The sequence below is a fragment of the Chiloscyllium punctatum genome, chromosome 27, assembly GCF_047496795.1.
Source record: "Chiloscyllium punctatum isolate Juve2018m chromosome 27, sChiPun1.3, whole genome shotgun sequence".
Taxonomy (NCBI): domain Eukaryota; kingdom Metazoa; phylum Chordata; class Chondrichthyes; order Orectolobiformes; family Hemiscylliidae; genus Chiloscyllium; species Chiloscyllium punctatum.
Genome location: NC_092765.1, coordinates 29,427,053 through 29,447,322, shown reverse-complemented (window position 1 = coordinate 29,447,322; position 20,270 = coordinate 29,427,053). Strand labels below are relative to the sequence as shown.

At 37.4% G+C, this 20,270-nt stretch overlaps 1 protein-coding gene across 1 annotated transcript in view; it reads right to left on the bottom strand.

Moving 5' to 3' along the window:
* The window catches only part of eloa (elongin A), a 52,114-nt gene that overhangs the window by 6,786 nt on the left and 25,058 nt on the right, over positions 1 to 20,270 (bottom strand). Inside the window, exons 2-8 of the mRNA XM_072548423.1 lie at positions 18,948 to 19,004; positions 16,098 to 16,210; positions 13,418 to 14,468; positions 10,902 to 11,016; positions 9,145 to 9,297; positions 6,971 to 7,068; positions 905 to 1,085 (exon numbers count right to left, since the gene is read on the bottom strand). Coding sequence (XP_072404524.1) covers positions 905 to 1,085; positions 6,971 to 7,068; positions 9,145 to 9,297; positions 10,902 to 11,016; positions 13,418 to 14,468; positions 16,098 to 16,210; positions 18,948 to 19,004 — 1,768 coding nt within the window. The remainder of the gene's footprint in view (positions 1 to 904; positions 1,086 to 6,970; positions 7,069 to 9,144; positions 9,298 to 10,901; positions 11,017 to 13,417; positions 14,469 to 16,097; positions 16,211 to 18,947; positions 19,005 to 20,270) is intronic.

Below are 20,270 nucleotides of genomic sequence, written 5' to 3'. Positions count from 1 at the left end.
TTAATATCCATAAATATATTAATTTCTGTCTTGAATATACTCAGCCTCCTCAGCCTTCTGGCATACAGAATTCCAAAGATTCATCATCCTCTGAATGCAAAAATTACTCATCTCAGTCCTAAATGACCTACCACCTATTCCGACACTGTACCCCATGGTTCTTGGCCCCTAACTGGGCAAACATTCTTCTGGCATCTGGCGGTTGAACCCTGTAAGAATTTTGTGTTTCAATGAGATCACTTTCCATTCTTCGGAATTCTAAAGACCCAGTCTCCTCAATCTCCCTTCCTAGGGCAATCCAGTTATTCCAGAAATTAGTCTGGTAAACCTTCATTACACTCCCTCTATTGAAGTATATTTTTTTTAACAGAAAGATAAGGATATCAATTCTGCGCACATTACAGAGCCTTGGTGAGCTTCATCTCAAATACAACTGCAGCAAGACATCATTACTCCGGTATTCAAATCCCCTAGCAATAAAAGCCAACATATAATTTCCTTCCTCATCTATTACTAAGAATTTGCTTTACAAAAAGTGAAATAATAGACATACTTAACATAAAGAAGGCACTTAACATAACATGCCTGTGCCATATGTTTGAAAGAATTAGTCAATTACGTCTCATAGCCCTGCAAGTATTTAGTTTTCAGATATACATTCAGCACTCTTGAAAGTCACCATTGAATCTGCCTTTACAATATATTCAAATATTAATTACAGTTCATAATAACATGCTAAACTATAAAAGTAATTGAACCCTGAATTATGGATACCTCCAAGTGAAAATGTTAGCAGCATAAAACCTTTTGAAACAAGAGAAAATATTGTGTGTTCTTTCATTGCATTGGTACAACTCAAAGTAAATTTCTGTCAATTATTGCATTCACTAAAATTGTTCTTTACCCTTTGGTTTGCTGGCATGCGCTGAACTAATGCTTTGAGTTATAGCTCGGAGTTTCTGCTCTCGCTCATCGTGAAGACGTAGATACATTTCACGCCATGACTCAAACTCCTGTCGTTCCTGGTTCTTAAAGTCTCTTTTACAGTGTCTCAGCCACAGGTGATCAGTTTCTTCAACAAAAGTCTGTTTGGCAGCAGAAATGCACAATTAGACACTAATTGAAAAAGTTGAAGTCAACGACAAAGAAAAGGCTTAGTTTTTCTTTTCCTATATAGTATTTTTTTTTGACAGTTGGTAGTTACCAAGTTAACCAATCCCATCATAGCTTTTTACCATATGCTACCTGTTTTTGGCTACAACTCCCGTTTATCCATTTACTAAAAGATAGAGATTAAAAGTAATCAATTAAAATCCTCACGCCTACATAGAGTCATACAACATGGAAACAGACCCTTCGGTCCAACTAGTTCATGCCAAATATAATCCCAAACTAAAAACTCACCCCATCTGACTGTTCCTGTCCCATATCTCTTCAAACCTTTCTTATTCATGTACTTGTCTGTTAAATGGTGTAACATTGCCTGCATCCACCACTTCCTCAGGAAGTTCATTCCAAATGCGAACCACCCTCTGTAAAAGATTTACCACCCACGACTTTAAAATCTGTCTCTTCTCATCTCAAAAAAAATGTGACCCCTAGTCTTGAAATCCTCCAGCCTAGGGAAAAGATACCTACCAGTAAATAAAATGTTACAGGACAAATGCACCCCCTCATGTATTTCTAATTTGAATGTTTTTCAATTATTAATGTTAATTGTTGTGATTGCTAGTTAACTCATTTTTGACATTAGCAGACTACTTAATGTAACTACGTAATTACATTTTTTTAAAATCCACCTCTACACCTAATTTTCCATCCTCCAAAATCAGTCTTCACTGAAGCTACACTACTGCTTCATATTGTAAATTAATCACAAAAACAATTCGTATGCAACCAAATTAATTGTCAATTTAGGTATTACAATATTGGTCTAGTTTAGTATAGTCAATAAAAATTAGTAGTAATGCAATCAGTCATAACACCAGTACCTACAGGAAGGAGTAAATTTCCAGAATTTTTGCTTTGTATCACTATCATGTTGAAAAGTGCACATTTATAGGTAGTTTAGAAGGACAGGATTAGTTACAACTAGAAAGTTCCATCTAATCAACTAACCTATAAATGCCCACCATCAAGGCTTGCCTATTAAAACTGGTCTCCGGTGAATTAGCAGCGATTTGATCTGATCTACAGATCAGCATCTAATATTTGTACATAGATGAGAACTAGAGAGAATTAAAGGGGAATGCACATGATAAAGACAGACGAGACAACACATGTTCTGGAAAATAATTCACCTCACCTCTCCTGTAGGGAGTGAGCACTGTAAATATTAAGGATAATTTTGCACATCAACATCCAGACACTGGAGATGAAGAAACTGGTCTTGGGTGGTAGTTAATGGAGCAGATAATGAGATATCCATAAAACACATTGCCAATATCTATTGCCCCTTGTCCAGACTAATTTCAACCCATGATTGGCTGCTATATCAGACCAGATATAACTCAGATTTCCATCATTTTCCAGCTCTTTTGAACTCACCATTGCAGAAAAAGAAGACCTTTCTATGTGAGGTGGCAATATTTATGAGACATCCCATATTGTCCATTGGTCATTTTCAAAAAGGTATACAACATCTGGTTTAAACTTCCATTCCCAGGTCCATTTCCAGTCACATTGATGCCTAAATATATAACCTACACTTTCTACAGAAGCTAAAGCGAGAAGTCAATAGCTCAATAAGAACATCAGTCCGAATTGTGTACTAAGTCTCCTTTCTTGCAAATAAGGCACAGCTTTAAAAAACATGTCACCATATATCAAAAGTTTTCTAAACACAACAGCTAATTTATTAAGCATAAAAAATTGAAAAAGTGCTTTCAAAATAAAATAATCTACTTTGATAAATTCTAAGCATTCTTACTGAAACCTATGAAACTGCGCATACCGAAGTACACGCCAGACATTGAATGCACATTCCATTACAACCTCTGAGCATAGGAATTCAAAACATGAAAGCCAATTTCCTCAAACTTTATATTATACCAGTGGATTACTTTGCTCAATTTTGAGTATTTGAAAATTTCACTGTCAATCTGCTTAACTATGCACACTCACTATTCAATAGGGGCAGTAGCAGTATCAGATAAATAAGTTCTGAATATTACATTATAAATTGTTAGTACTTCAGTCTTGTACACCATGAAAGATAATTCCTAGTCTGTCCTGGCTAATTGCAGAACAAAAAAATCTCAACATTGCAAGTGCTACCACTTTGGATTGTTATGTTCCACTGGAGAGTGCAGATATTTGGAGATCAAGTTAAATGGGATTACATTTGGCTGTAATGTCCTTCATGGCCTATTAATTCTCACTGTCTAGTTGAAAGAAAGGAAGAGAGAAAGTGAAGGGCAGAGGGAGGGAGGAGGAGGAGAAATGGGGTGGGGGGGGCGGTTGAAGGGGCAGGGGGAAGAGGAGGAGGGGAAGGGTTTAGGGAGGGACAAGGGGAAAGAAGTGAAGTCTGTATAAGTAAATCAGCTTGTTAAAGCATGAGAGAAAGGGAGAAAATCCTTGCCCAAAATTCATGTTTACATTTCTACAGTAAACAAAAAAAAACTTAGGGGAACTAGTTAGTTCAGTCCGTTGGATGACCAATTTGCATCGGGTTGATACCAACAGCTTGGAGTTCAATCCCCTTTCTGTTGGGGTATATTTGGGAGCTGCCTTTTTTCCCTACCCTTGGTTACACCTCACTGCTGTGGGTTAGACCCATTTTTGGGCAGAGAACTCAAAAGGATGATGACGAATATTATGTAGCAGTTAAGAACTAATTGAATTCTCAATGTCCTGAAAATAATTAATCATTCTTTTTTAGAAATGTTGTAGACAACTGCAACACTTCCCAACCTAAACTGACCTTGTTCTGTGACGCCTGAAAAAAACACTTGAATGAAGTCAGGTTCAGGTCATCTGACCATGCTGGCAGCTCTTTTGAAAACAGTAACCTCATCCTTCATATTTATGTGTGACCATGTAGTTGTGAAACCTGCACCAGCATGAACTATTTTAGGTGTTTATCAGACAGCCAACAAGATACCAGTGTCCTAAAGTTTTCAAGCTTTCAGCTAATTTGACAAAATAGCCACAGGAAACAAACAGCAATTCTCTGTTTCCACAACTTAATTACTTGTTTTATACAATAAATGTGGGTTGCTAAACATGCCCTCAGACATACCCTTCATATATCATACCTACCTTTGACTTCATAGAGCCTAACACAACACATCAAAAGCCATCTTTTTCTTCAGTGCCAACACTGGCCAACTGACAAATAGCATTATTGAGAAATACAATTGTTGCTTATAAATTAATCACAGATCACAGCTGATGTTACCTGCATTATTGCTGTCTACTGTGTTCCATTTTTAATTTTCTCAGACTATCCACCTCTCCATTCCACTACAATCTGGCTTGTTTCAACTGATGCCACTGTATGGTATGTTCTCTTTTTCTAAGCATGGAGTACATCCATCTCTTTTTCTAATGATGAACATTAATTTCTAAAAAGAACCTTGATCCTCCGAAGTACTGTACCCCGGGATATTTAAGACTGGAGTCAACACTTTATTTGATGATGATACTCTACCTAATGACCAAGGCACCGATGAGTAAAAAGCCTTGAATCTGGATCCAGAATGACACTTACCTCAATGCATGTCATTATAGAGCAGTACTTTTCTACAGGATGGAAAGCTTTCTTTCCCCACCTCTCCTAATTTTATTCGTCACAATGTTTTTTTTTAAAAAGATCTTACTTTTGTACTAAGTTAAGCAATTTTCAATCTGCTCCTCAAAGAGTTTTTTTTAACTTGGAGGAAAAAAAAGCAATTAGCAAAATTAAGAATTCCAGTATTCCTGAGCACTCCTCATACTAAAACAATTAATTGCCGGTTTGTCATCTCAGTAACCCTCTTTTGCACCCTCGCCAAAGTCTCGATATTAAAGCATGGTAACTCCAAAGTATACACTATATTTTAACTGCAGCTTATGTACCTGTTGCTACAGGTTTAGCAATATCTGTTTGCCTTCATGTAGACACATACATCCAATTTCTTTTCCATCCTACCATATTCTAATTTCATACAGTGCTATTTATTACCTAGTTTACATGCATTTTGTCTTAACTTTATCCCCAATATAATGACCTCCAGAAGTTTACTTACTCTTTTTAGACTGGTCCACAGTTACCTAATTTATCTTTTTGTACTTTTCAAACAAATGTATCAGTATAGAAACTCTCAAGTCTCCTGACATAAGGTCTATGTCCAAAAATGCTTAAAATTTGTGTTCAGATCATTTGCCACATCCTCTTAGCACTCCATATCATTCTAGGATGCATGTCATCAAGCATCAATTTCCAAAAACATTTTCTGCCATCTCCCCATTTGTAGCTAATCCATCTGAAACTTCCTCCTTTTATCCTATGGTACTGTAAATGTTTTTCATGCAAGTGTTTATTCTTCATTGTGAAACCAGCAAACAATTTGACCAATAGAGGCATCACATCCAAATCTGATCTTGTTTACATACGACAGAATTCAGATCCACTTCAAGCAATGGGTCACTCGTTAGCATCTTGAATCAGGAGCTTTGGTTTATTTTCACTTCTGCAACTACTGGGTGGTAATGCCATAAGTCACATTACTACCACTGCTTTAGGTGACATCAGCTAACTCAGCACAGTTCTAGAATCAACAAGAAAGGTGCAGCTATCACCATATCAACAATTTGGTCTATTGGGATGTGGGAGGATGTACATTTTCCCAGTCTATAACCAGAACTCACTTAAAATAGATCAGCAGACATTTGCTGTTGGCTAGCTGTCTGAAGCAGAGCGAGGTAGTTCATTGGGTGCCTGACAAATATTTGTCCCTCAACAACAACATTAAAACAAATTATCTAGTTGTTTATTTCATTGCTGTTCAAATGCTGTTGTCATGGATAAAATGAATACCATGTTACCTGCAATACAATTACATCATTTCAAAACCACTTTGGTGGCTTTTAAGTGCTTTGGGACCTGAAGTTATGAAAAATAAGTCCTATTTTTATTTTTATCAATGTGTACACTGACAGGACACAGCAAAGACGATACAAAACAAAAAATATTTCAACTGAGATCACAACAAATTCTGAGGGATTCTGATTTTGGCCCAAAAAGTGTGTTTCACCACACCTCTTAATAAATTCTTAAAGTCTGTCAACCTATTTCAAACTACTTTTTTTTCATTCTTTTGTATGACGTGGGCATCATTGGCAAGGCCATTATTTATCTCCCATAACTAACTGCCCTTGAACAGAGTTGCTTGCCAGGCTGAGGAGCAACTTCATGGAATTTCCAGTCTATAACATTCCCAAATAACAGGATTCACAAAGGTTTTATAAGTTTTAGACAAAATGTTTCTCTGGCAGCATCGGATGCTGCCTGACCTGCTGTGCTTTTTCCATTGCCATGCTTTTCGAATCAGAGGTCAGTTAAGAGTCAACCAACTGAATCTGGAGTCACATGTAGGCCAGACCAGGTAAGGATGGCAGATTTCCTTCCTTAAAAAGACATTAGTGAATAGATTGGTTTTTACAAAAAACAGTCATAGCTTCATGGTTCACCATTATTGAGCCTAACTTTAAATTTCAGATTTCCTTCACTGGAATTTAAACTCCACCACATGCAGTGGTGAGTTTTGAACACTTGTACCCAATGCATGAGTCTGGGTTTATGGATTACTAATACAGTCAGATTACCACTGCACTAGTATCTCACCATACTGTCTTCCCCATAAATAAAGTTAGGATCATAGAAAAGATAAAAATTTGTTTTACAATTAGCAAAGACTGGGACACCACAGTGAGCAGCTCCTGTACCTTTCCATTAATTTCCCTTTCAGGAGTCAGAGCACAGGCTTACCGGATTGCAGTCCTCAATCCGATACAGCTGTTCAGGGGTACATCGTTCCAGGACAGGTTCTAAAATTTCAAATGGCACACCTCCAACTTCATGAATAGCTGCGAGAAAGCACAACAGATACTAATGAAAAATATACAACACATAGATAAAACAGTAGAAGCAGGGCCTCCTTAAAGTAACATCAGCCGAGGAGCAACTTCATGGAATTTCCAGTCTATAACATTCCCAAATAATAGGATTCACAAAGGTTTATAAGTTTTAGACAAAATGTTTCTCTGGCAGCTACAAAATACCTCAGTTTCAGATTAAGAAAGGTAGGGGACTAAATAAAGACATCTTTCGACTGACTATTATCCTGCTAGAATGTACACTTGCACAGATGATTACATCAGACTCAACTATGATGCCACTCCACAATCAAGATATCTGCCACTCCTGAAATCTAGGTTCATGTTAAGTGTTTTTCATATTCAGAGTGTGTTCTGGAGAATGCCTATGATCTGCAAAACATTATCTCAGCAACAGGGAAGAAAAAGGAATAAAAGTCAACATATAATTATATAAAAGCTTTGAGAAAAGCAATCCTGCGATAAGTCTACTCGGAGTCTTTTTAAAATCATAAACCTCGTCTTAAGATTGGGGTGCTTCTAATTCAGCCACAATATACAGCTCTACAGCACAGGCTGGTTAGTTCAGTTGGCTAGATAGATGATTTGCGATGTCAAGTGTCACCAACAGCACAGGTCAATACCTGTACTGGCTGAGATCACCATGAAAGTTCCACCTTTTCAATCTCACCACTTACTTGAAATATGGTGATCTTTAGTTTACCAGATGTCTCTCATGAGAGAACAGCCCTATTGTCCTCTGGGATTACAGTGACTTTACCTTTACACAGCCTTTATCTTTAGCTTGTGAGTTTAAGAGAAAGGAGTAAATGGAATCCTGGTTACTAGTGTAGTTATTATGGCATAACAATTAAATAACAAATTGTCATGTTGAATAACAGGTATAACATGTATAATCCATTCCAGCTCAGCATGGTTCCTACTCTATTGATAGATAAAATATTTAGAGAGAATTAGAAGGAAGAATTTATTTCCTACAGTCCAAAACTCGTTCATGCAGGAAAGATTATGGTCTAGCTATACTTGAATGTTAGACCATGGTAACATAATTACATGTGGATCAATGTTTTTGCAAAAAGAACATGTAGACAATTCTACTTTTCAGTTTCCCTCAGTTTCAAACATACAACTAGTTTTAAAATGCTCAGGCTTCCTTGCAAGGAATGCAGCAAGTTTTGGCCTCAGGCATTGCCATAGTTGAGGTCATTGGTTCGAACCCAAAGATGCATCTCTTTAAATCCCTTCCCACCAATAGTGGATATGATTAGTTCTGCACGTTATTCAGCAGTCCCCAGCAACATTTGCTGATTGCGACCATGTAAATTCAAATCAAGATAAGGAAGGAATACTACATTAAGCCACTACATATGTACAAGAACAGGGAGGGAAGAAATGAACTAAATCTGTGGAAGCTGGAATTGAAAATTACGGTGTTGAGATGCAACACTGTTGAAGGAAGTCCGGACATCTACTGGCCTGTGTCAAGTAACTTGCCAATGATCTTTATCAAGGTTTACACGGTGATGAGGAAATAGAAATTTTAGCACATGCAGAACCATACCACATCAAGGCGCCAAAGTCTTTAAGGAAAGTTTGGAAAATACCATTGATCAAGAAAGAGCCCTATACATGCTGACATTTAAATGTTACTTGACAATTACGTATAATTACCCCTCAATAAGAAGGTAGGGTGAAAATCTTTCCATCTATTTGTTGGGAGAGACAAACCAAACAAAGTAGATTGGAACACCAATGGATGGCATTATGGAGTAGTCAAAGATTTTCAATCTCTGAAGCACATATTAGTGTAATCAAAGTGCTTTCTAACTGGAGGGGGGGGGCAAGTAATGGAGGGAAGTGTGACAAACAAAATAAAACTAAAACTTACAAAAAGCAATACCTATGTTTAAATTCAAATGTTGAAAGCAGAGGATCAGGCAACTCTGGAATCAATACAGAGCTACTTTCTTATTAGGAACATATCACACAATCCTAATTTCACAGACTTAGGCAAATATGTAATTCTGATGCTTATTTGTGACTTACAATCCACGTTGTTTTGTAGAACTCGAATACACTGTTCATACAATGACATCATCTTTGGAAGGTAGACAGTCTTCGATCCAGAATACACCTGCATCTTTGAGTTAAACCGGCGACCGGTAAATCCCAGATCCTCGTCAGACAGAACAGATACAGCTGGAACAGAAAGGAAATTGCATTTCATATCCAACGCACTTCAGGAATTAAGCTCTAGTCACTGCATTAAAAAAAAACACACTTTGTCCTCCCAAACATTCACATTTTCAACCTACGCTCATGCACACATACATACACAATCACCCCATATACATGCATCTCCAGCTACTGTATAAACAACCTAGCACACACGCGCACAACCCACATCCACCGTAACTCTGTGCACATGTACATACAGCCACTCACCATCCTTCTTTTTCCCAACTGAGATCATACAATCTCTTCAACCAGAATACCTGTCACACACTGGTCAAAAGACTCAAGCTAGAACAAAAGAAGCTGGTAAATTAGCTGCAATCTTCTTTTCTTCCCATTCTTTTCCAGGCAATACAGAGTCACAGCTCACTTCCCAAGGACTGTATGCATGTGGCTATCAAGGTACCTGCAGAGCAGCAATGTGTTTTCATGAAGACTTCCCACTTGCTGAACAAATGATTAGTTTCTGACATCACAAATTCTGCAGACATGTACATGGTTCCAGGGAAACTGCTGCAACTCATTCATCCTGGGTAGTCCTAGGGACCTCAACTCTTCAGGTAAACTGTGGTGGTAGAAATTGGGTAAAAACAGGAGTGCCCTAAAGGCATACGGTTTAGACTTGTGCAGAATTTAATCACAAAGGCAGAGGACACTTGAAACTATTGTCATCTCAAGGACAGCAGCTAAACAGGGCATAAGTAGCTGGGCCCTCCTCAACCAGTTAGACCGTGGAGGCCTCCCTGCGAGTTTGGCGGGGCCAATCCAGTTGGACCAGTTTGTGACACACGGACGGACTACTAAGCCTCCAATGAAATGGCTGACTCTTTAGCAATATCTCATGGCCTACCTAAACTAGCCTCAGAGACACCTGACCCCAATCACATTAGAGTCAGTGATCATCACTGCATCCTCTTGTCTCACAGTACTGCTGCTAGATTTTCCAATTGGTAAGCAGATTTTGGGGAAGGGAGCATGAAAAATTAGTTACGGATGAACTAATTTCAGACTGGGTTGTGCCTGGTTTTCTGGTCCTTCACTGGGGCCCCATCACCAGGGGAACTCAGCATACTATGTGTGGTATGTGAAGACTGCAAATTGCATTTAAAAATAGCATCTTCCTTTTACATGCTGAAACTACCAATAAACCTCCATCTGTTATTGGCTGGCTCCCCCACCTGCATTTATTGGCTAAGATTGAAACATGTGGAATCAAATTCGACATCAGTAGCTAAACATCCCATCAATTGGCAAAATTCTACTCAAACTCTTCACAAGCTAACTTTCCTATGTAACTCTGAGCTGAGCTTCCACCTTCATATCACCTCCAGAATCTACTTATTCCTCTATTAAACTGCCTGCCCCACTTCTGCCTCAGCTCATATCTGCTAAAACCCATATCTTGACTACCTTTACTACCTCAGTCTCAGCCATTCCAACTTTCTCCTTGCCAGCCTTCCAACTGCAACCTCTGTATCATTAAGTCATTTATCCTAACTTTCACCAAGTCCCATCCACTCACACCGTGACCATATTCACAATTCCAAACTACAACAGGTTAGACTCACCTTTTCTTTTTGGTGGTGATAATGGTGTCATATCCATTGAAGGAAGGGGTCTATAGTTGGGCTGGATATGTGGCAATGGAATATCCGGTAATACAGGTACTACATCAATCATCATCTATTGAGAAAGAGGAAAAGAAAAAGCAATATTAAGATTTCAGCCTTGAAGTGGCAAACTGCAAATAATAATTGAAGATCCATCCAGCAGCATCTGATATTGGAATGCCAAAACTGAGATATTGGCCAGTGTAAAACTAAATACTTCATTGCTGATGTATTTCTACATCTTTTTCTTTTGTGGTTCACTCTACTTTTAAGGCTAAGAGCCTTCGACGAATAAAGTGCTGCTGAAAACATTGATAGTACCATAATTTATTTTAATAAATGTCTAATAAGAAATAATGTCATAATTTTAAAAAGTCTTTTCAATGACTCTACAGTTCAACACTATGCCAAATTTAATTCTGTGGCCAGGAGTCTGACAGCTAACCTGTTTCCAAAGCCAATCGGTGGCTGGGCAATCCACTGATAGAGTCAGAGATATACAGCATGGAAGCAGACCCTTTGGTCCAACCCGTCCATGCCAACCAGATATCCCAACCCAACCAAGTCCCACCTGCCAGCACCCGGCCCATATCCCTCCAAACCCTTCCTATTCACATACCCATCCAAATGCCTCTTAAATGTTGCAAGTGCACCACTTCATCTGGCAGCTCATTCCATACACGTACCACCCTCTGTGTGAAAAAGTTGCCCCTTAGGTCTCTTTCCGATCTTTCCCCTCTCACCCTAAACCTTTGCCCTCTAGTTCTGGACTCCCCAACCACAGGGAAAAGACATTTTCCTATTTACCCTATCCATGGCCCTCAATTTTGTAAACCTTAATAAGGTCACCTCTCAACCTCCAAGCTCCAGGGAAAACAGCCCCAGCCTGTTCAGCCTCTCCTTATAACTCAAATTCTCCAACCCTGGCAACATCCTTGTAAATCTTTTCTGAATCCTTTCAAGTTTCACAACATCTTTCCAATAGGAAGGAGACCAGAATTGCATGCAATATTCCAACAGTGGCCTAACCAATGTCCTGTACAGCTGCAACATGACCTCCCAACTCCTGTACTCAATACTCTGACCAATAAAGGAAAGCATACCAAACGCCTTCTTCACTATCCTATCTACCTGCAACCCCACTTTCAAGGAGCTATGAACCTGAACTCGAAGGTCTCTTTGTTCAGCAACATTCCCTAGGACCTTACCATTAAGTGTATAAGTCCTGCTAAGATTTGCTTTCCCAAAATGCAGCACCTCCCATTTAACTGAATTAAACTCCATTTGCCACTTCTCAGCCCATTGGCCCATCTGGTCAAGATCCTGTTGTAATCTGAGGTAACCCTCTTCGCTGTCCACTACACCTCCAATTTTGGTGTCATGTGCAAACTTACTAACTGTACCTCTTATACTCGCATCCAAATAGTTTGCGTAAATGACAAAAAGTAGAGGACCCAGCATCATACTTGGCTGTAGCAAATAAAATTCTCAGGTTAAATCAGAGAAAGCAGATGTTCATAGTAATCACACATGCTTTTCACTGTAATGGAAAAATGAAGCAAAAATCAAGCACAAGTCAGTCTGTATTCTCTCCACGTTTCTTGAACTTGCCAAATCTGTACCTAGCATCATAAGGCAGTTAATACCAAAGTCTGAAGTAACAGGAATGTTTCTTATTGTGCAGAATTCAACCTCATCAATATTCTTACCATTTTTACACATCTTGAGACTAGTTTCTAATTTTAATAATGGAGTGCAGAGCAAGTGTTTGGCAGGATTAAATTAATGGTGACACTGGTTTACTTCCTCAGGATGTGTTGTGGCTTTTGAATTTCACTGTCAAATTAAAACACTAAGTACATATAGTTCCTCTTCCAAATGCACAATTAGTTACCAATAATAATAAAAGGGACAAAACAGTTGATACTTAATTTGAGTTTGAAATTCAGGCAGGTTTCTACACAACAGGCAATACAATTGTTCAGAAAGCAAAACCACTAGGCCAAGAATTTTGTTACAGATGTACAGTTTGAAATTAACAGAATGAAATAACAATGTTTATGACATAGTAGGTCCTTGAGACTCAAATGTGCAATTGCTCCTTTTTCTGTTCTCTGCTTTTCCAATGGCTACACCCCTATAGACCATATAATTCTTGTAGGGTAATCTATGGGAGTTAAAAATACAGCAACAGATGAACCAACTTATAAACAATTGTAAGAACACAGTGCCTTCAAACTTGGTCACTTTTAGCAAAAGGCGAGTCTCTCTTTTCCTGTCTTTGGCAAGCTGTGGTCATTAAGCCCATGTAAAAATTCATACACTCTAGATCTAAAGGGCTGAATTTTAACCCATGTCACCCCAGAGCTCTCAAACAAGATGACTGTTAAACTTCTATAATCTATAAAATACTTTTATTTCCCCCACAGAATTAGCCAAGATCTTAATGCAATTTTATTTAATCTTAATTTTACCTTTCTGGGTTTAACACTAGCCTCCTCTTTAATGTGCCGTTTGGATTTCTTCTTTTCTTCAACATTCTTCTCTCTCCAAGAGGGGTCTGAGCTTCTAGAATCCAATTTTGACACAAGTTTATCTGAGCCTTTGGATTTATCTGGCCGAGTCTCTTTAACTTTCTCAACAGGTTTGTTAACCTTTTTCCTTTTTTTCTGTGGCTGGTCATAGATTAGGTAAGACTCAAATGACATTGTTGGTTCTTCAAAGTCATCAACTATTTCTGGTTTAGTCGAGTCCTTAGGGAAAGAAACAGACTGATGCTTTTCTGTAGGTTTTGATTTTTTGGAATCTGACTGTTCTCTCTGTTTACTTGATGTAGGTTTCTCTTTGGGTTTGTCTGATGTATTCCTTGGTTCTTCATGATCAGGTTTTCGTTTGTCTGAGTCTCTGTGCTTATATTTTTTACATTCTAAAGTTTCCTCAGGTTGCTGGCGAGGTTTCTTATGACTGGAACTTATTGACGCAAACTCTCCTCGGTCCCTATGATTATGCTGTTCCTTTAAGGAAGATTTTATTTTATCTTGCATTTGTAGTGATGAAAGTTTATATTTTTCTTCATCTTTTGTAACTGATTGCTGTTTTCCCTTGTGTGAAGACTTATGTTCCCTGTCCCGGCCTGTGTTCACTTCTACCTGTGAGCTGTGATGGTCCCGAGGAGCCTTCTGGAAACTTTTTGATGGCTGCATAGGCTGTTCAACATCTTCCTCAGAATAGTCATTCTCCTCATCATAGTCCTCCACAGGAGGAGATTTAGTCCATCTCTCTGCTTCTTCTTTAAAATTGGATTTTGAAGACTGATAGCTTTGGCTACCAGATCTGAAAGATTTCTCATTCTCCAATAAATGTCTCCTTTTCTCATGAATATGTTCATAGTTTGGTTCACTGGACTCTCTATGAAGGATCTGGAATGTCTGTCCATAATCATCTTCTGAAGGAAGGTCCCGGTGTCTCTTTCTAGATACCCCTTTATTGTAACTAAATTGTCGCTCGTCCAATGTATTGGTGGATCTGAACAAAATAAACATAATTAATAATTGGCCATAAGAAAGTTCTAATCGGCATTGCAGCAGTACTTAGAAAATAAGAAAGCATTCTATTTTTAAAAGAACATTCAACAGCAGGCAGAAGCACTGGTAAAGTGGAGCCAAGCAACACAGTTTATGGTGGTCTTACTTTCAATCTCAGACCTCTAGAAGGATTAACTATTAGTTCACATGCTTAATAGAGGGAACATTGAACAAAGTCAAGCTGAACTCTCAATCACTGACTTCTAATATTTACTAAAAAGTATCCATTTGTTCATGTTAATTGTCAACATCAGAGTCAACTCTGAGCTCCTCAAATCAAACCTGTTGACAGTAATGGTATACATTCATATATGAAGGACACATGAATAGTTATTTGAAAGTCAGCACAGGCACACAACATCAAATTGTTTTCTTCTATAATAAAAGTTTATGCTTTGATGGCAGAAAGGCAAGATAAATCACTGTTGGGTCCAATAACAAAACATTATGCAAGCCAGAGAAACAGAATTATAGCACTAATCTTTAGTTTGCAGAGGAATATAAAGTACTTCTCACTCAATCCCAATGAATAACAGCAAAATGTGTACCAACAAGGTAATGTTTACATGTTGTCGCAGAGTGACTGAAGACTAATGTGTCAGCTGTAAAGTGATCAGGACTCTGATCTCCAACTAAGTGTCTAGCCATTCTAAGAATGCCACTGGTAAAGATAATTGCTTTGGAACGCAGAGAAAGGAAGGCAAGGAGTCATAAAGATGATTGGATCATGTAACAACTTAGTTGAACAAAAGATAGAATTCCTGCCCGATTCATGCACGTAAACTCAAGTTACAATTATTATATCTGTATAAAGCAACATGATGTTATAAATAAAACAGAGGAGTCAAAATTCAAACTTATAATTCTGAAAAGTACTGAAGTTGGTGCCATGCTCTTGTTAATCAAATATCAGGGACATTTTTATTTTGGGGGGGGGGGGGGTGGGAGAAAAGAAAGCAGAGAGGCAAAGGCAGTTATTTTTTTTCAACTGCAAACTCTAATCATCTCTCAAGTATCACTAAAATACTTTAGATATTTTCTAATCAACCTGGCCAGAAAAGTTATTTTCATATCTGGAACAGGTAGGACTTGAAGCTGATTTCCTAGTTCAGAGGAATGGACACTCCCAAGGAATGGGAGATACTGCATTACATTTGTTCATCTTTAATAGTAATTAAACACTAGGACATTCAAAAGGACACCCAAAAAACAAAATTTTATTACTTAGAAGTTCAGATTTCTGATCACTTTAGTTTGGAACGCCACTCCTTCTATTTTAACATTAATATAAAAACTAGATTTCCAGTTACAAAACTGGTGACAATAAATTGCCAAAGAGCTTGGGTTGGGGTCATTTAAAAATGACAACGTCCACATTTAAAACTACCACATTGAGGGAACAAGTGTGCATTTTAGTTTTTTTATGAATTATAACACAATTAATAATCCTCTTTCTTTCAAGTTCAAGAATTTGGCTGTTATACATTAAACACAAATAGGAAAATTGTGTATGTATTGTATGCACAGGAAGACTTCCCTATTTAAGCTGAGAGGGCTTTTAAAACAATACCGTTCTACTTCCTGGGGTACCAGTTTCTTCCACTTTGAAACTAAATTCTTGGCATAATCTCCAACCACATCATGCTTCCTGAATCCATTCACAGTTTTCCCTATTCCTGTATCCTGTTTATAAAAAAAAGAAATAGCAATGAAATAAATTTTTTCAGTTTGTATACTTATCATAATCTCAAATCCTTGCCTCACTCTTCTAATAAATTTGAAAACTAAACAGTAATTCTACTATACTCCAACATTCAATAACATATTCAAGAAATATGCATTTATGGTGTATTCAACAGTAGTTGATTTCTTGGCATACTGCCTCTGAAAGAAATCTGGAGTATATGTTCTTTTGTAACACTGCAGCAATAATACATCCTTGTTAATTTACTCTATTGAATCTTCTATGTGTAAAACAACAAGTTAGGAATATCAGTTAATTAACTCCAAACTATCTTTACCTATTATCCATTAGTTGCCTTACAAAAGAGGTAGTATTTAAGGAGGAGGGTGGAGAGGCAAGAAGGTTTAGGCAAAGAATTTCAGACTTTGGAACTTAGGCAGTTAAAAAAAAAGAGACAGAACTGAGCTCGAGAGGTGAAAAAGAACAGAGTTTGAAGAATGTAAAGTTCTATGGAAGTTGTAAGGCTGAAAGAGGTTATGAAGACGAGAGCCTCCGACTACAAAGGACAGGATCACAGAATAAACAATTTAAATCTAAGGTGTGGTTTAGTGGGATAAAATGAAAGATGGCGAGGTGGTGATTGATGGGTGAATAGGACTTGGCATCGTAAGCATACAGGGAGCAGAGTATTGGATGAACTCAAATTTGAAAAGGAGGAGGATGAGAGGCTGCTGGGAGTAATCTAGTCTGGTGGATGAAATCCACAAACACAAATGCAAACTTTAGTTGTAGTTGGCTGAGGCAAGGGTAGAGACGGACAATTTAAGGGAGGTAAAGAAGATGAGATCCAAAGCCTCACTTAGGAAAAAGCTTGTGAATGGTCTGGTTCAGCTTGAGACAGTAATTATGGGAGGTATATGGAAGTGTTGAGAAGAAAATGGGATTTGTTCCTGGTGAGTGGTGGGAGCAGGGGGTGAAGGGAAATGGACAACTAATGAAGAAGGTGACAGTGACTTCAGTTTCCCCAAATTTAACTGGAGGAAACTGGAGCTTGGCCAGGACAAGATGCTCAGAGGTTCTCCACAAAGAACCTTGGACAGAAATCATCTATTCATTGACGATCAGAAGGTTAGCTAGAGAGATGGGAATATATTGAATTTTAAGAACTAAAAATCTGCTTTAGGAGTAGCAACTCGTACCTTCCCAGCTTAATCAAATTGTTACAATACACAAATTAACAATTTACATTGTGTCACTCCTCCTATTTTTCCTCAGACTTGCACATTTTTTTATATATAAAAAGAGATAAGATAAATCTTAAGAGAAGAATTAAAGACTTAGCAATGGATTGACTAGTCAGAGGCAAAAAAAATCAAATATAAGTAAGTCTGTAATATATTTAGTTAGGGTAGATGCCAAACAATCTTCGTGTAGAAGCACTATGCTACATTTGGTATTCTTTGATGATCTAACATTAGTCATTACATCATTACTTATGAAAATACTCTTTATAGGAACAACATTATAGTGGGTTTAGCTATGGGAATTATGTAAATAATCTGACAACCTAAAAAGAGAACTCAGCATCTCCATTGTTTTGAAGTATGTTTTTTGTCACAGATTATGTTGTCAGTATATTCTTAACCTTCAATCAGAATCCTACTCTTGATTCCTTGATGTTGGACAAGTGATATATTGATTGTTTTGGTTGCATCATCCAGACAGTGATTATTTTCAGGTAAGATGATAAACTATGCATAGTGCCAAAATGAACTGGATAAACCAGGGATAAACTTTCCCAGGTTGGCTTCAGGTCTCTGCTGATCTCAGGCAATGAAGCACAACTGGCCCAGGTGCACCGCATTTTACAAAGGTAAATAAGCCATAGTTCTTACTGCTAACTCCTAGATCTAGTTAAAAAAATAAATCAGTCAATTTAAGCTGGAAGTATTAAGTGAGAACAGAATTATTCTTATCCATCATGTGCTCTTGTATAAACACTGATATGGACAGAATATTCAATTACATCAGTAGACACTGGAGGTGGTCCCAGGTACGTGGACAATCAATATAGCTGGCACTTTGCTCCAACACTGCTTTCGAAAATTTTTAATGACAAGGAAAGAAGGCAAGAACATTGGGAAAACTGGAAAGTAAAAGCAAAACCGATTGTGAAATATTTAACCGTGGCAGTCTCAATCTCTAGATGCACACAACAATAATTAAGATGTTATTAATCTCAACATACAAATAAAAGGATATTTCAAATTCAAATATTATTCTAAATGACACTTACACCTCTTGTTATTTGCAATTAATGTATTGTAACAATTTTTTTTTAAAAATGTATACAATACAGATCCTAATAGATTGTGCCAGTCAATAAGTAACCCTAACCCTGTCATTGCCTTCTTATTGAATAAGTAAAGGTAGAATGTTTAATATGTTATTTGCAACTTCACTGGAAAAGTATTACCAATGTCCACAAATTCTGGCCATCACTTTTAACTTTCGTTTACTTGCAGAACTTCTGCAAATTTATAATTCATATTTGTTTAAATAAGTGATTGAAAAAGCAAAGATTCACTAATCAAAGTTTGAGAGCATCAGACTGAATGGGAATTTTCTATATTATAAACTCTAATTGTACAATGCCAAATTGGATTGGCAGCTAGTTTATGAGGAGCATGGTCTTCCACTCCCAAAAACTTTAAAATGCAGAAAATTGTAACTTACAGCTAAAATATCCACAGTGATAGGAAATTCATTCAAGCGCTTCAAGGTCTTCAGAATCTAGTGAAAAGAAATTGAAAATATGAAGTCTCAAATATGGTATATTTGTCACATACCATATTTCTGAATTTTACTGTCATTTGACAGTACTATCAAATTATACAAAAGAAAATCAAAAACCTCTATCCTAGCACAGTACAGATGAGATCGCGAAGTTTGAAAATAAGCCAACTGAGGACAGTCAAAATATAGAACAGTTCACTTCTACTACTGGAGTTGTTTATTTCCTCAATTTTCCACAAGCAGGTGCAGCTTTCTGACTTTCCATTAATGCCCCTTCTATATGCACCAGTCTGGACAGTGACCATGCCATAAGGATGATTTGTATACTTGCTTTGGATTTTGTATGTTACAAGTTTATAGAACGTAAAATAACTTAGAAATCTAAAATCTTAAAAATACACTTGATGGGAATACAAAACAATTCTGCTCTTTATGAAGCACTGTAATTTTAGTAAAAAAGCTAAAGGCTTTGTTGCAGTTTTTTTTAAAAATACTCCTTTTGTTTGCAAAGTATACCTTTGATGAAAATTAACAAACAAAAACAAACAAACACACATGACAGATGAAATATTTCCCAATCATAGGGCATTAAAGGTTACTTAAAATTCACACCATTATTTCTGGATGCATTATTCACCCCTTTGATAGTAAGTGGGTGTCTGCAAACCTATTTTTAGAGTGTCAAAACAAAAACATATTTCCTTAGGTGCCAGCTGAGGCTCACTCTTAGTACTCTCACCTCTGAGTCAATACATTCAAGTCTTGCTCTACAATCTTGAGCACAGGCTGTAGGGTGGTATTTCTGAGACATATTGAGTGCTGCACTGGCAGAGGAATTACCTTTTGGTTGGGTTAATATGATAAGGGTCCAGGTAAAAGTTTCCAAGCACATTGAAAAAAAAAGCCAGGTACTTTCTCAGCGTCTTACAATATTTATTCTTCAATCAGCAGCACAAAAAAAGTTATTCTTATTGCTGTTAGTAGGACCTTGCTGTGTGCTAATTTGATGCTTAATTTCATGCATGACAACAGTCACTATATTTCAAAACAGATTTAGAATGTCAAAAAGGTGTATTTTAATTGCAAGTTCTTTTTTCTTTGTTTACAACACTCCTGGTTACCATAACCTGTGTTGAATAACTGACTGTTTCTAAAAAAAATCGAGTTAACATGATGCTGTTGCTGCACTGAGCACAGGCAGGTGCTAGGAACAGCATGTGTCCTCCATTTAACTAAGTAATCACCTTCAGCTACGCTGCTGAA